Genomic DNA, 12,670 nt, shown 5'->3' on the forward strand with positions numbered 1-12,670 from the left:
TTCCATATCTTTAAACACTGACTGTACATGTTGAAATCTGTTGATTTTTTAATGTACAACTCATGAAACAGCCCCACACTGCCCCACAAGTTGAGAACTCTGTGTCCTCATTTCATGCTGTGTCAGAAAGCAGGGTTAATTGGACAACGCTAAAGGAAATCTTGGTAAGTCTCAAAAGAACATTCTCAAAAGAGAGATTTTGCTTATGCTTTTACTGCTCAAATTGTGCCTACTCTTTGTGATGACCCAAAAACTGTGCTGTTCAATAAACACTGAAAGTACAAAGAATTCTTTCTCTCCTCTCCCATGTGCCTTTACGCACATTACTGTAGGAGGTTCATAAAAGTGAAGCATCAGGGATGAGGCCTTTATTTAGCTGAGGCATAATACTTTAATACAAGTGTAATGCACATAATGTGTTGACTTGCAAACGGAATAATCTAAGATCTTCAAATGCACGCTTTCAATAAAACAGTATTTTAAGAACACTTTTTTAAACTAATGCGTTCAGACAATGTATGCCTTCTCTATTATCTATTCATGAATCTGCTTCTCCTTCATGCACTTGAAATAAATGTTGAATTGACTTGCCAACTAATTATAGAGCAGTGCTAAGCAAGCCTCAGCACAGTAACGTCACCTCTAGTGTCCGGGGTGACTTATATAATGCTAGAGGTACTTGGATTTCTTGGAAATAAGGAGCTACGTGAGACGAACTCCTCATCCTGTATTTGTAGTACAGTATTTCAGCAGCCAAATATAAGCAGTGCTCTTTCTAGGTCACTCCTCCACATGAGGGAAATGGAAGTGAGGTTTATTAATTGAAATTTACTTTCAGCTGAACAATCTTTTCAGTCCTGAAAAGACACCATAAAAATATTCTTTATTTGTTCATGCTGAAAGTGCATCCCTTTCATCTACTAAATGGATACCAAAGTAGCTGAAATCCTACAAAAAATACGTCCTTCCATATATTCTGCCATAAACTGCATAGTCATTCTTCATATTGTAAATTATGTAAATAAAAAGTAACTTCAGTTAATGAATTTGCATTATTTTAAACTAAATGCCTATAAAAATCATCATAATAAATGTAGCTAGGTTTTGGAGAGAAATTCTCAGGAGCTAAAAACTAACACCACCACTCCCTCGGCATCCATTTGCCCAAGAATTTCCAGCTCCTTAGAGACTGCAGTCCCTACAGCTAAAGTGTTTGTCAGGTAAAAAAAAAAAAAAAAAGAAAAAAAAGCCTGACTCTTTTACTGTAAAATGGTGGACACCCTCCACTCGTTCTGTGACAAGAAATTTGTCATGTTAGGTCCAGACCCCAGATGAGCCTGCAGATTTTCTTTCTGATAATCTGCAGCAGCCAGTGAGAGTCTGGTTTATTCATCCTCCTTACCTCCTCTCAGCCTGCCCATTTGATGGCTCTGGTGTAAGTAGAGACATCACCGCTAGCGCTGTTTATTGAAAGGAAGGGAGAATCAAGTCCCCACATGCAATTTACTGCCACAATTAGTGTTGCTTTCTCAGAAATTAGTAAAATGCTTGCTCTCTCTGATATTGCAGGTCAATGTTAAATTCAGCTTATTCCTCACACTCCATCTCCTTGTAATCGTCGTTATGGTCAGTCAAAATGTTTTGACATACATTTTTTCTGTTCTTTCACTGAAATACTACAGATTTTTAAAAAATTATGTTTGCCCTGAAATTCACAACATTTTGAATTAAATACACACTTGGGGTATATCTCAAGGAGGTTTTGCTTGGCTGTAGCCCATCACCATGTTCCCCATAAAGACTTAATCCACTTTAATGTAACAAGTGCATAAAACTGGGGGGGAACAAGAGAAGCAATTTCTGAGAAGACTAGCCCATAAAAGAAGTCTTAAACAAAACTCCCACTAGCCATCACAGGAACATATCCTGTCAACATATTTCAGGGATGTTATTTTTCAGCCAAAAAGTCAAGGTTTTATTGAGGTAAAAGATTGTGCTGCAATCCTACCCCCTGTTTTACAGTGAGGCTGTGGATTCTTTCAATCCATTTTCCTTACTTGAGAGTTGGCTCAATATAAATGGTACCAGTGCCTGGTCTTTCTAAGCTTCTAATATGGTCTAGATTATTTCCTGGCCACAGCAAAATACTTTTGTTTTTGTTTTTTTTTTTTAAACAGAGATGGAAAGATGTATATCCTGGAGATAGGCTGACCCATTCTAGGATTAAAGGGACTGCTGTTTGCCCCGGCTGCCCTTTCTGTCTCATTTCTGTATTACTCCTGTGTAGATGCTAAAAGGGTGTTTGCTGCTGTTGGTTTGTTTTTTTTTTAATTAGTGCAGAGAGCAACTAGGGGAGAGGAGAGAGAGTGAATGAGCGTTGACATAAACTTAACCTCTGTGACTCTTTGAGCCATAGCGTTCCCTACATATAATTAGGATTTTAGGTAGGTGTGAATGACTATCATCACAACTGTTCACTTTGTGACCTTTTTGGCTTTTTACTTCAAATCCAGCATCAATGAATTTACATTTATTTATTATGAAAAGCACTTTTGATCTCAGTGGATTTCAGCATTAGGTGACATTGAAGAAGAATTGCCTTCAGTTTAAATAAATCTCAAATGACTTTCCTGTTTGGGGGCTGAACTAAATGCTATGAGCGTGAGCAAGTTAAATATATGGAGGATATAGTATTTGACTGATATTGTACAGAAAAAGGCCTGTTCTCAGTTAAGGAATGTTTTGGCCAATAAATCATAGTCCTTACTCTTGGCAAGTCTCCCTTTAAAATATATAATAAACGCTGTGGATGCTTTAATGTCCAAAAAGAACTGAAAGGACATCCATTTTCAGAATTAGTCATAAAGGCCTCATATAATATTATAAGGCCTAGCAGTTGATGCCTTTCAAGATTAATGTCCAGTGCTATGTTGTAAAAATGCAGAATAAAAATCAGTCCTTACATGAGAGAGTTAGTGTCTATGCACGTTTATCTCACAAGGTCTGAGCTGACCCGCTTAGTCACTGGAGCTCTCTTTTAATGGCGTGTAGGTGTTTAAAAAGTGTTTACACCACAAAGCTGCCCCCTCCAGATAACGCTCCCGTTACATTCACAGTATGGTGACAGATAAACAGGAACAAACAACTCCCCCACTAAATACATTAAGCAATAATGGCATAAGATTCATGTAGGACAATAATTATGACAACCAGGAAAATAAGTGGTGAAAGTAACAATCTATTTGCTTAATGCATTTCAGCTTGTCATTCTTTTGCAATGAAATTAGAAAGAAACACAAAGCAACTAATGCTTCACCTAGAAAAATATGTTTCTGGAAAGCACAGAATGAGAACAAGGAGAGTTTTTTGGTGGAGTGTTCTGGTTTTCCCCAAATTGATTGTGTATTTTGCAAGCAGGCATTTTATTGTGACAGAATGTGAAGGGATTACTACATACAACGTACATTTACCTTACCTTTTACATTCAAGACTTCACTCAGTCTGCTACTGCCATGGAGAAATTGTCTAGCCCTAACACATCCTGTCAGTGTGATTCAATAGTAATTCTAGATTTCACCTGAACCTAAATGTACGTGGGTCTGAGCTGGAGTCATGACAGCATTAAATTAACCTGGTTAAAATATGATGGGAAAATACCTATTCAAAGGAACTTATTTCATTGTGTATTTTACCCCTAGTATTATCCTTTCACTCCTGCACTATTATGAGACAGTGAAACTTGCAATTTAGACATTCTTAGAAAGATAGATTATATCTAAAATAGGTTTATTGCAAGAACGTATATATATATATTATATATATTCTCTCCAAAATTTCATTCAAAATTTAAAGTGGTTTTTTTTGAGATGAAGAAGCTACTCTCTATATAATGTGACAATGGAATTAAACACAAAAAATTGCACAATACATGTCATCAAAGACAAGATTGAAAATTATTTTTAAATGAAATTTTTAAAAAATTTGAATTTATGTGTTCTTTCATACAAGTAGTTAGTTGCAATGGGGAGAACTCTTTAAACATATTATGATTTGAGATATTAAGGAATCTATTCATTAAATTCCATTTTCAAGTGAATGAGTTACAGCACGTGGTTTAGGGTCCAAGATTTCAAACTGGCCAACATTTTTATGCCATACCAAAACTGCACCATCACCTTTTTCCTTCTCATTTGGCTTACTTAACAATAAGTTTCTACGTCTTCACCCAATCTGGAATAAGTAAACTACAGAGTGGGAAACATACTCCAAGAGCCTGGCTTTTAGCTTTGACTCACAGAAGCAAAAATCATATCTCCAGCTGCTTCCACCTATTGATCCACTCCTATTGTGCTGAAATACTTCTTGAAGTCAATGTAGCTGGAGATTAAACAAAATGATACATCCTCTTCAGAAATCACTGTCAAGATCCTTGAAGAGGAGGTCGAATCAGCACTTTAAAACTTTTTTGCTTGTTATTTGAGTTGTGCATTCCTGACTAACCCCTGAACTGCTGTTCACAGGGAAATTCAAGTTGGCAGCAATGGGGAAGGTCTTTAAGGGTGAGTGTGATCAACCATTGAAAATTTTACTAGGGTGTTTTACGGACTCTCCATCACTGACTACTTCAAAGTCAGGATGAGATGGTTTTTCACTCCATCCAAGTGCTCCAAAAAGAGCAACAGCAAAAAAAAATCCCAAACCAACCAAAACCTGAATAACGTCTTTTTAAAAAGTTATTCCCAGTATTGATGCATTTCTCCTGGACATCCTGGCCTCAGCCTGTCCAGGAGATGATCCGAGTAGGGTGACTGACGTCCAGCCAGTCCTGTCAGTCCTCTTCTGTTATGGTAGAGGCTGTACCTCAGTGCACCTCACAAACTGACAAAACAGTTTTATCTTGCACCCGATACTGCTACCTCAACTAAACAAGTAAAGTGAGATTATGGGTTCTGCTTTACAGGTATAAGTGAAAATTAATTTTATCGAAGGCAAAGATGGCAAAGTTTTAAGGAGACGTAGTGGCTGACACAGCTAAGAAAAGCAACAACTTTTTGAGTGTACAAGCCCTTTTTTTTCCTGTTATGAGTTGATCTAATAAAAATATTATATCTCTGTCCAGATCATGTCCTGTCATCGTGACTAGAAGTACTTTTATAATTCTATTTTTGAGAAAAAGTCAATAGAGTGTCTCTGAACATACCATTGAGTATTGTAACCGGGAGCTGAATCTTCTCTTTTGGCATAGGGTTGGGAAACAGTGATTTCTTTCTCCACAGTTTCTGAGACAGACAGAAGAAGTGGAAAAAAGGAAAAAAGATGCTTTTCCCCTGACTTCCTCCCAATATCCTGATCTGATTCTCTTCCCTGTTAGTGATAGCCTCTTTCTATTACAAAGACCTATCTTCCAGTGATTACGTACAGTATATTTCACATCTGCTACTGCCAGAACAGCTTAAAATGGCGTATGACAGAGTGCATGACAAAAGAAATCTGACAGAATCCCTCCATCACTGAAGAGTCAGCCAGGACACCGAACATGGTCATGGTCAAAATTTTCACAGTCACCAGCTGTAAGTGCAATAATCCAAGAAATGTTTTGCAAACAACATTAATCCTGGTAGAAATGGCTGACGGAACCCTGCTTGGCTTTTCCTTTGCAGAAGAGTTGAGAAGTGACAATAAGAGTCTGTTTTCAAGAAGAAATAATGCATGATTAGTTAAGATCATGAAAAACATCTGTACCTGTCTTACGCAGAGAGGTATTAAAATCATATTATTTTCCTAAATTGATGTTTCCTTATTACCGTGATGTAACAAAATGCAGCCCTCTGACAGCAAGCACTTTAACATCTGTTTTACCCATATCCTCTCAGGAGTTTATCATAGCAACATTGGATGTTATTTAACAGAGTTGATTCATTGCAGGGTAACTATACTTTGAAGAACAGGCACAAATAACTATGAGTTGGCGGTGGTGCTGCTCCAATGCTGAGCTCTTCATAGTAAAAGATGATGGGGATGGCATGAGGGCACCTCTCCAGGACAGAGTTTTCCATCACCATGATGCCATTACAAAAACAAGTAGTGCATAGAGCCTAAGCAGATGAATGCAAACAATATGCAGTCCCCCTCCTCTTGTTCTTCCAGCCTTCCCCCCTACAAAAAAAAAAGTGGGGTTTTTTGTGGGTCTTAACAGCTTATCAGCTCTTTCAGCATGTTCTGCACCCCACTTTCTGACTATATAAAGACAGAAGCAGCTTAAGCTCAGCAAGCAATATGGAAGCTTGTCACTGTACTTTTCCACAGTGTTTCCGAATCCTGTATTTCTCATGTACAGTAAGGGCTACAGCATTTCTTTCTTCTCTGGCTTCAACCGTCTTTGAAGAGAGACACAATCATCTTCTTGCAACTAGAAGGTCTGTCTTTTTCCCTTCCTTTACGACATGATGTTATAGAAAAAGGTGTTAGGGTCTTTTTCCTAGCTTACATTCCACCGTTCCTTTTTCACCTCACATCAGACTTTAAACTGACTAAAGGAAGGATGTGACACACACAACGCAGAGACTTCTGTGGGAATTTTAAATTTTACTAATACTTCACATACATAAACCCACACATGCCAAAAAAACACCCACCAACTGTACCACAAGCAACACTGAACACCAGTTTGTTATTAGAGGCCAAAAATAAGTCAGAACAAATACTGATTAATTCTTTATTAATAAAAAAATCTTAGTATAAAAAATAGAACAGTTCATTCTGTACACTTAGAGAAAGGACAAAGATGAAGCTACACAATAGTAGTAAAGTATGATATGTAACAGATCAATTTAAAGAATCCTGAAACTGTTTTCAGAATTGTGTTCTTTTCTGTTGTCACATGCCATGCATTTATTGTCTCCACCAAAACTGTAAGCTTCCTTGAAGCAGCCACTTGGTATACTTTGGAGTTATGCATAACCATGACAACAATTAATATAGCCAACATTTTTCATTATAGGTTGTTTGCTACTGTTAGTTCATCCAGTGATGGACAAAGGTCAGGTAGGTTTAGTGACAGTACATCAAAAAGTTGCATAGATAGTTTACAGAAATGATATCATCCAGCCAAATACTTGTATTTTCTATGACCTCTGATTCATTTCAGTCATACCCAGTAGAATAAACAATCCTATGTACTGCCTTGCAATGCTGGAGACCAAATGAAGCTATGTTAACAGTATCTTTCAAGAGCATGAATCATGACAAAGGTAGACTTGGTTAATAACATTAATGTGATCACTTTGAGTTGAACACTTTGCCAGATCTAGCACATAACTAAGCTGACAGACAACAGTGAATATTGATAGGATTAGTCACTTGAGAACAAGTAGCTCTTTAAGGTACAGCAAAGCAGGTGACTAACCTAAAACAGAGCTAGGAGTATCAACTCTGATTAAGGTTGCTCTTCTGCTTGGAAGATGTCAGTGTCCACTAGGATTACTGGTTTCTTGTCCACCTCTTCTATTCTGTCCTCAAATACCAACATGCGTAGATATGAATGGAAATTGTACCTGTGTATTTGAGGTTGGGATCTATGCACCCTGCTTGAACAAAGAGACCAAACTAATTACTGTTTCTTCATGTAATTGGGCTTTCTAAAAGCAAAGCTATTAATAAGCATTCTTGTAAACTTAATCCCTGTAACTGGTACATAAATACTTGATAGGAAACATGTACCATATAGCAGTCCTACTCTGGACTACACATCTGAATCTTGTTTACATCAGTGTGACTGCCTATAGACCTGATATCTTCAAGGTAAAACTTAGAGTATCACCTATTGCAAAGTAATTCAATACACATGCTTCTCCTAAACCTACAATATCTTACTTTTACCGTCATTTTTCTCTAACTAGCCAAATAAGTCATCAGGATATTTAATCTTGGTAACTGCCATTAGAGAGACATCTCAAATCATAGCAACTCTGTAATGAACAAGGTAGGCCATGGACATGTCCATTAAGCAATATCATTTAAGCTACTGACATATTTTGAAAATACATTTTTCCACTCTCCTAAAGGTTTTGTTTTCTTCTTGCAGCTGAACCCAGACATTAGGAAGATCCCAAGCCTCTTGGAAAAACAAGTCTGTACGTAGTATCTCAGTCAGTAAAGCCAGCATGCTGTCCTATTCAACTCTTGGTACTGCAGAAATATATATAAAAAGGTTATGAGTAGAACTATCATTATATTTTCCTCAAAGATATTTATCTGCCTAAGTATTTTTGAATGCATTCATATCAGCTTTTTAACATAAAGTAAAATGGGTAAACTGCATAAGTGGGTGTGCAAGTGCTACAGGTAGAGGATTAAATAAATATCACTATAAATGTAGAACAGTAATAGTCACTAGCACCTGCTTAATGTGAAGTACCATGAGTTCATTTATTAAAGTGAAAACATGGGAAGCCTCTATAGCTGTACACTTGCAGTATCTTTCATTTAAGTCATCAAAATAGCATTGCACCCCCCAGATTGTTTTAGCTGAATACGACTTGTTTAGTAACACTTTTACCAAAAGGAAAATGGAATGACTAAGTTTTCCCCACCATTGTAAAAACAGGACTCACCTGCTTGCTGATAGTGTTTTTCTGCCAACAGTTGGTGGAGATGGTTCACTATGGAAAAAGCTTTTCATCCACCAGCATTTATCGATTAACTCAGGTAACCCTGCCAAAGGGGAAAAAGCCCACGCCATTAGACACTGGCTGAATAACAAACAGGCAAAACTGAAAGACTGTTTGAAAGAAGAGAACAATACCATGAAATGCTTTGTCCTGATCTGTAATGTTCACAGCATCTGAACAGCAGGAGGAGCTGGAAGAAACACTGGATTCCGAATTCTGTCTTGCTGTTCATGGAAAACAGACATACACATAATGAAAAAAGACACTTGGAGAGAGTACACTGTTTCTACGCCAAGAATTTTTCAGACCTGCTGCTATCTTGGCACAAACAATCTAGAAGATAAGTTTACTTAGCTACAAAGTATAACTTCTGTATTATATACATCATTCTACTACAGTTTATAGAAAAACTTTTATGTAAGTTGATTTCAGTCTACTTACTCTTCACTTCAAAGCGTACTGTGATCTGTTTGCATAACTTTCACTGAAATCAGTGACAAATCTTGTGATCCCGTACACATTGCTATCAAAACAAACGACTCCTCTATTCTCGACTGTACAAGTTCAAAACAACCTAATTGCTATGTTTTCCATTGCGATACAGCTAAATACTATACTCGCACTATAGTGTCCCGGCACTCACTTCTGTAGTACTGGTTCTTGGCCAGGAGGCAGCCGGCGGAGGGTACGGAGGCCATGGCAGCGGCGCGACGGAGAAACCGACTCTCTCCGGGAGGAGCCTGCGAGGGGAACGACGCGCTTTACGGGGGGGGAACCGCGCCCGGCGAAGGAGAGCGGCCTCAGCCCCCGGCGGCACCGCCGCAGCGGCCCCCCGGTCCCGTCCCTGCCCGCCCGGCTCACCTCAGTCGCCCAGGGAAAGCAGCCGTCGGGAGGGAGGAACGAAACCGCGCTCCCCTCCGCAGCGAGTGTCGCCGACCTCCCGGGCCGCCTCTATATGGGCGGCGGCGGCGGCGGCGGCGGGCGGCCCGCCCCGGGGGCGGTGGGGCGGGACGGGACGGGACGGGACGGAGCCACCCCCCGGCACGCTGCCGTCCAGCCCCCGCCCAGCCCGGCCCGGGACAGCCCGCGGCGGCCCCCCCCCCGCCCCCCCGAGTCCCCGTCCTGGTCCCCTCGGTCCTGCTTCCCGGGTGTCATCTCTGAGCGCTTTTCTGGAGCGCGTTAAGCGGGGACTGACAGCTGCTGCGTTAGTTCTTCTCTCCCCTGCGGGGAAGGGAAAGAGGGGGATGAAGCAGACAGGTACCTGTTTCAGTAGTGATTTTTATTTGTTTATAAATATGCACATTACTATGCACATACACTAGAGAAAGTGAAGTCAAAGGAATGTTCTCTGCTCTGACGGTAATAACTGAAACCTGTGATCAGCTAAAGTCTTGGCAAAGTTAGAACTAAGTCCCAGATAGATAACCAAATAAGTTTTTTCTTCCCATAGATAAATGCACAACTCTCTTTAAATTGTTGTAATCCTATTCATGGCAAAACTTGTCCTACAGTGTGTTTCCTCACCTTTCAGAATGGTCAACAGAAAAAGTAACAAATAGTTTTGGCTACTTGAATCGCTCCTGCTCCACAAGGAAATGTTTTATCATTGTTTTTCACAGCAGGAGTTGTGGATAAGAACACAGCCATGTGTGGTGTGTGATACCATGTTACTGCCACGAATCTGACTGCTTGAATAGTACGTCCTATCTCAAATGATAAGGACATAGTTTATAATAGCTCCTAGTGTATTTGTAAGGGTATAAAGCATACTGCAGGGAAACTGCCTGTAAAATAATACTCATGCAGCAGTTGTAACAGATAAGCATTTTGCTGGGCCTTTTTATTGACCGGCCATCAGAGTCTTGACAACATGGTGGTCTTTCCCGAGCAAAAGTTGAAGGCTTACCTTTGTGAAATCTGCAAGATTGACACAGAAAATAGTTTACAGCTGGGTTGGTACCAAGCACTAACACCAGTTACCCCATATGTTTATCTTGTTATATAAAAAAGCACTGCAAGAGTAGAAAATTTTGCAGATTTTTGATACCCCATCCGCAGTGTATGTCCCTAGCCACTGTTGCAGCTCCTTGTTTATGGATACCTAAATGTAACTGAACTATTAGCTCATTGTATCAGTCACCTCTTTTCCTGTCTTAATAATGACTTTCCATTTTGAGGCTTGTTCTATTTGTGGGCAATAAACTTCTGCACCACCCCTTTTGTTTTTGTCACCATCAATGCCCTCACACTGGGCACTCTGTTGAATGGTCAGATCCGTTCCTGAAAGAAGGGAAGCTTCTCCCCAGTGAGCCGTAGGAAGCGCTCCTCTTGGGCCGTGAGGGTGGGCATTTGTAGTGATAGCACTGTCTCCTAGACAGAGCTAGTAACATTGTCATTTATTGTATCTGTCATTCTCTTTCAGCTTTAAGATCCCATTTTAATCTACTCATAACTTTATCAAGTACATGACTTTTTGTCAGAAAAACTGTTCAGGCTCTAACACGGCCATGGTCTAGGCATTGTATTTGGCAAGAAAGCAGACATAAGTGGTTCTCTTGTGATCCTCACGAATATCCATCCATATTGGAGCCATGCCAAAGCACACAGGAGCTGGGGAACACCGGGTCTGTGAAACTTTAAATAGCTTCACTGCTGCATGCGTATTATTTTACTATATCATTTAGCGTACATGATCATTTACCAGTTTTGTTCTGGAGCCCTGTTTCATGCATTGCACTGGAATAGAAAGTACTTATTTAACGAGAAGTTTTCCACCGTTTCTCCCACTCGCTCTGGCATTGTGTCCTATCGTATTTTCTTCAAGTAATGCTCTGAATACAGAACTGCAGATTTCGCCAGTGTTTTTTCTTCCATAGTTATTTTGACAGAGTGCTTCTAAAATAGTAGCACATTGATTTTCAAGTATGGCTACAAAATCAAGGCATGCTATTATCTTCAGTTAACAAGTGGGAATTCTGAGATCCAAAGGAGCTAAGATGAAAGAATCCACAAAGCTTAAATGTCTCATATGAGAGCAGTCTAGGACTTTATTTTTTTATAACTATTTAGCACTATGACACCCTTCATTTACCCACTTATAGCTCTTATTCACTTCAGATCCAGATTTAAGTATTCAGCATGTTGATAAATCAGATTCTCATCAGACATTGAAAAAATTGGTTAGTGGCCACCTATGATAAATGTAAGTAACTCACATAGCATCAATTACAAACTCAGGGACAAGGTTGTAATTTAGCTTCTAAGGCAGCGTTCAATTGCCTTAACCACTGACCTGTTCTTTTCTCCCTGGAAGCCTTTGCTGCATTCACTACTCAACTTCTGTCACAAACATGGAAGAAGTTCTACTAAAAGCACTCTATAATCTCTTTAACTTCACAAGCTCAGTTCATATCCATGCTTCATGCCAAAAGAGGCAGGGGCCCTATGAAATAAATAGTACATAATCCCCAATTTTATAAAAATGCATTTACAGAAGGAACATTTTCAGTCTTTTGACTAATATTGTGACCTTAACAACAGTGTTCATTTAACATTCGTGTGTACATAACTATAAAATGGACAAAACACTGAATTATATGTCATCCCATGAATCATGGATGCTTATCAAAAGTATAACTTAAATTTAAAAATTAAATCAATATGAGCCGTTAGATGAATAAATCTCCCACCTAAGCCTGTCAGGATTACCTGGTATAACCCTTTTTTAGACATTAAAAGTAAAACATCTCAGTCACAACAGCAAAAACAAAAGAGCAGTCTATACTGAGCTTCACCTTGAAGCTGACCTGTTAATTATTCATTAGACAAGGTTTATCTAATAAACTTAGCTACTCTTTCAGTTCTTGGAATATCTGTGAGCATGATGCCAATCTTTTGGGGGACTTGTTTTGGGTGTTTTCTTCCATGCACTTTTGTGATAATTTTTTTTACTTTTCCTTGTTACTTAACCTTGTGGAAGAGTAGTGTGGCATTGGAAATTG

General features: G+C 39.2%; 1 protein-coding gene across 1 annotated transcript; it reads right to left on the reverse strand.

The window, feature by feature from the left end:
• Positions 1–6,701: 6,701 nt before the first annotated feature.
• On the reverse strand, positions 6,702–9,594 carry PPDPFL (pancreatic progenitor cell differentiation and proliferation factor like). Its single transcript, XM_050891501.1, has 5 exons — positions 9,531–9,594; positions 9,313–9,409; positions 8,804–8,893; positions 8,613–8,712; positions 6,702–8,187 (listed from the first exon to the last, which is right to left on the reverse strand). Exons 2-5 carry the CDS (start codon positions 9,365–9,367, stop codon positions 8,175–8,177), a joined length of 258 nt encoding a protein of 85 aa, XP_050747458.1. The 5' UTR covers positions 9,368–9,409; positions 9,531–9,594; the 3' UTR covers positions 6,702–8,174.
• Positions 9,595–12,670: the final 3,076 nt, after the last annotated feature.

This window comes from Gymnogyps californianus, chromosome 2 (assembly GCF_018139145.2).
Source record: "Gymnogyps californianus isolate 813 chromosome 2, ASM1813914v2, whole genome shotgun sequence".
NCBI lineage: Eukaryota > Metazoa > Chordata > Aves > Accipitriformes > Cathartidae > Gymnogyps > Gymnogyps californianus.

Bases quoted from the DNA above. Each gene is read 5' to 3' on its own strand.
- PPDPFL (XM_050891501.1), bottom strand. From the start codon at position 9,367: ATGGCCTCCGTACCCTCCGCCGGCTGCCTCCTGGCCAAGAACCAGTAC. The intron at 8,894-9,312 runs GTGAGTGCCGGG...TTCCATGAACAG, and splicing joins CAAGAACCAGTACTACAGAA to CAAGACAGAATTCGGAATCC. The intron at 8,713-8,803 runs GTATTGTTCTCT...CCCCTTTGGCAG, and splicing joins TCAGGACAAAGCATTTCATG to GGTTACCTGAGTTAATCGAT.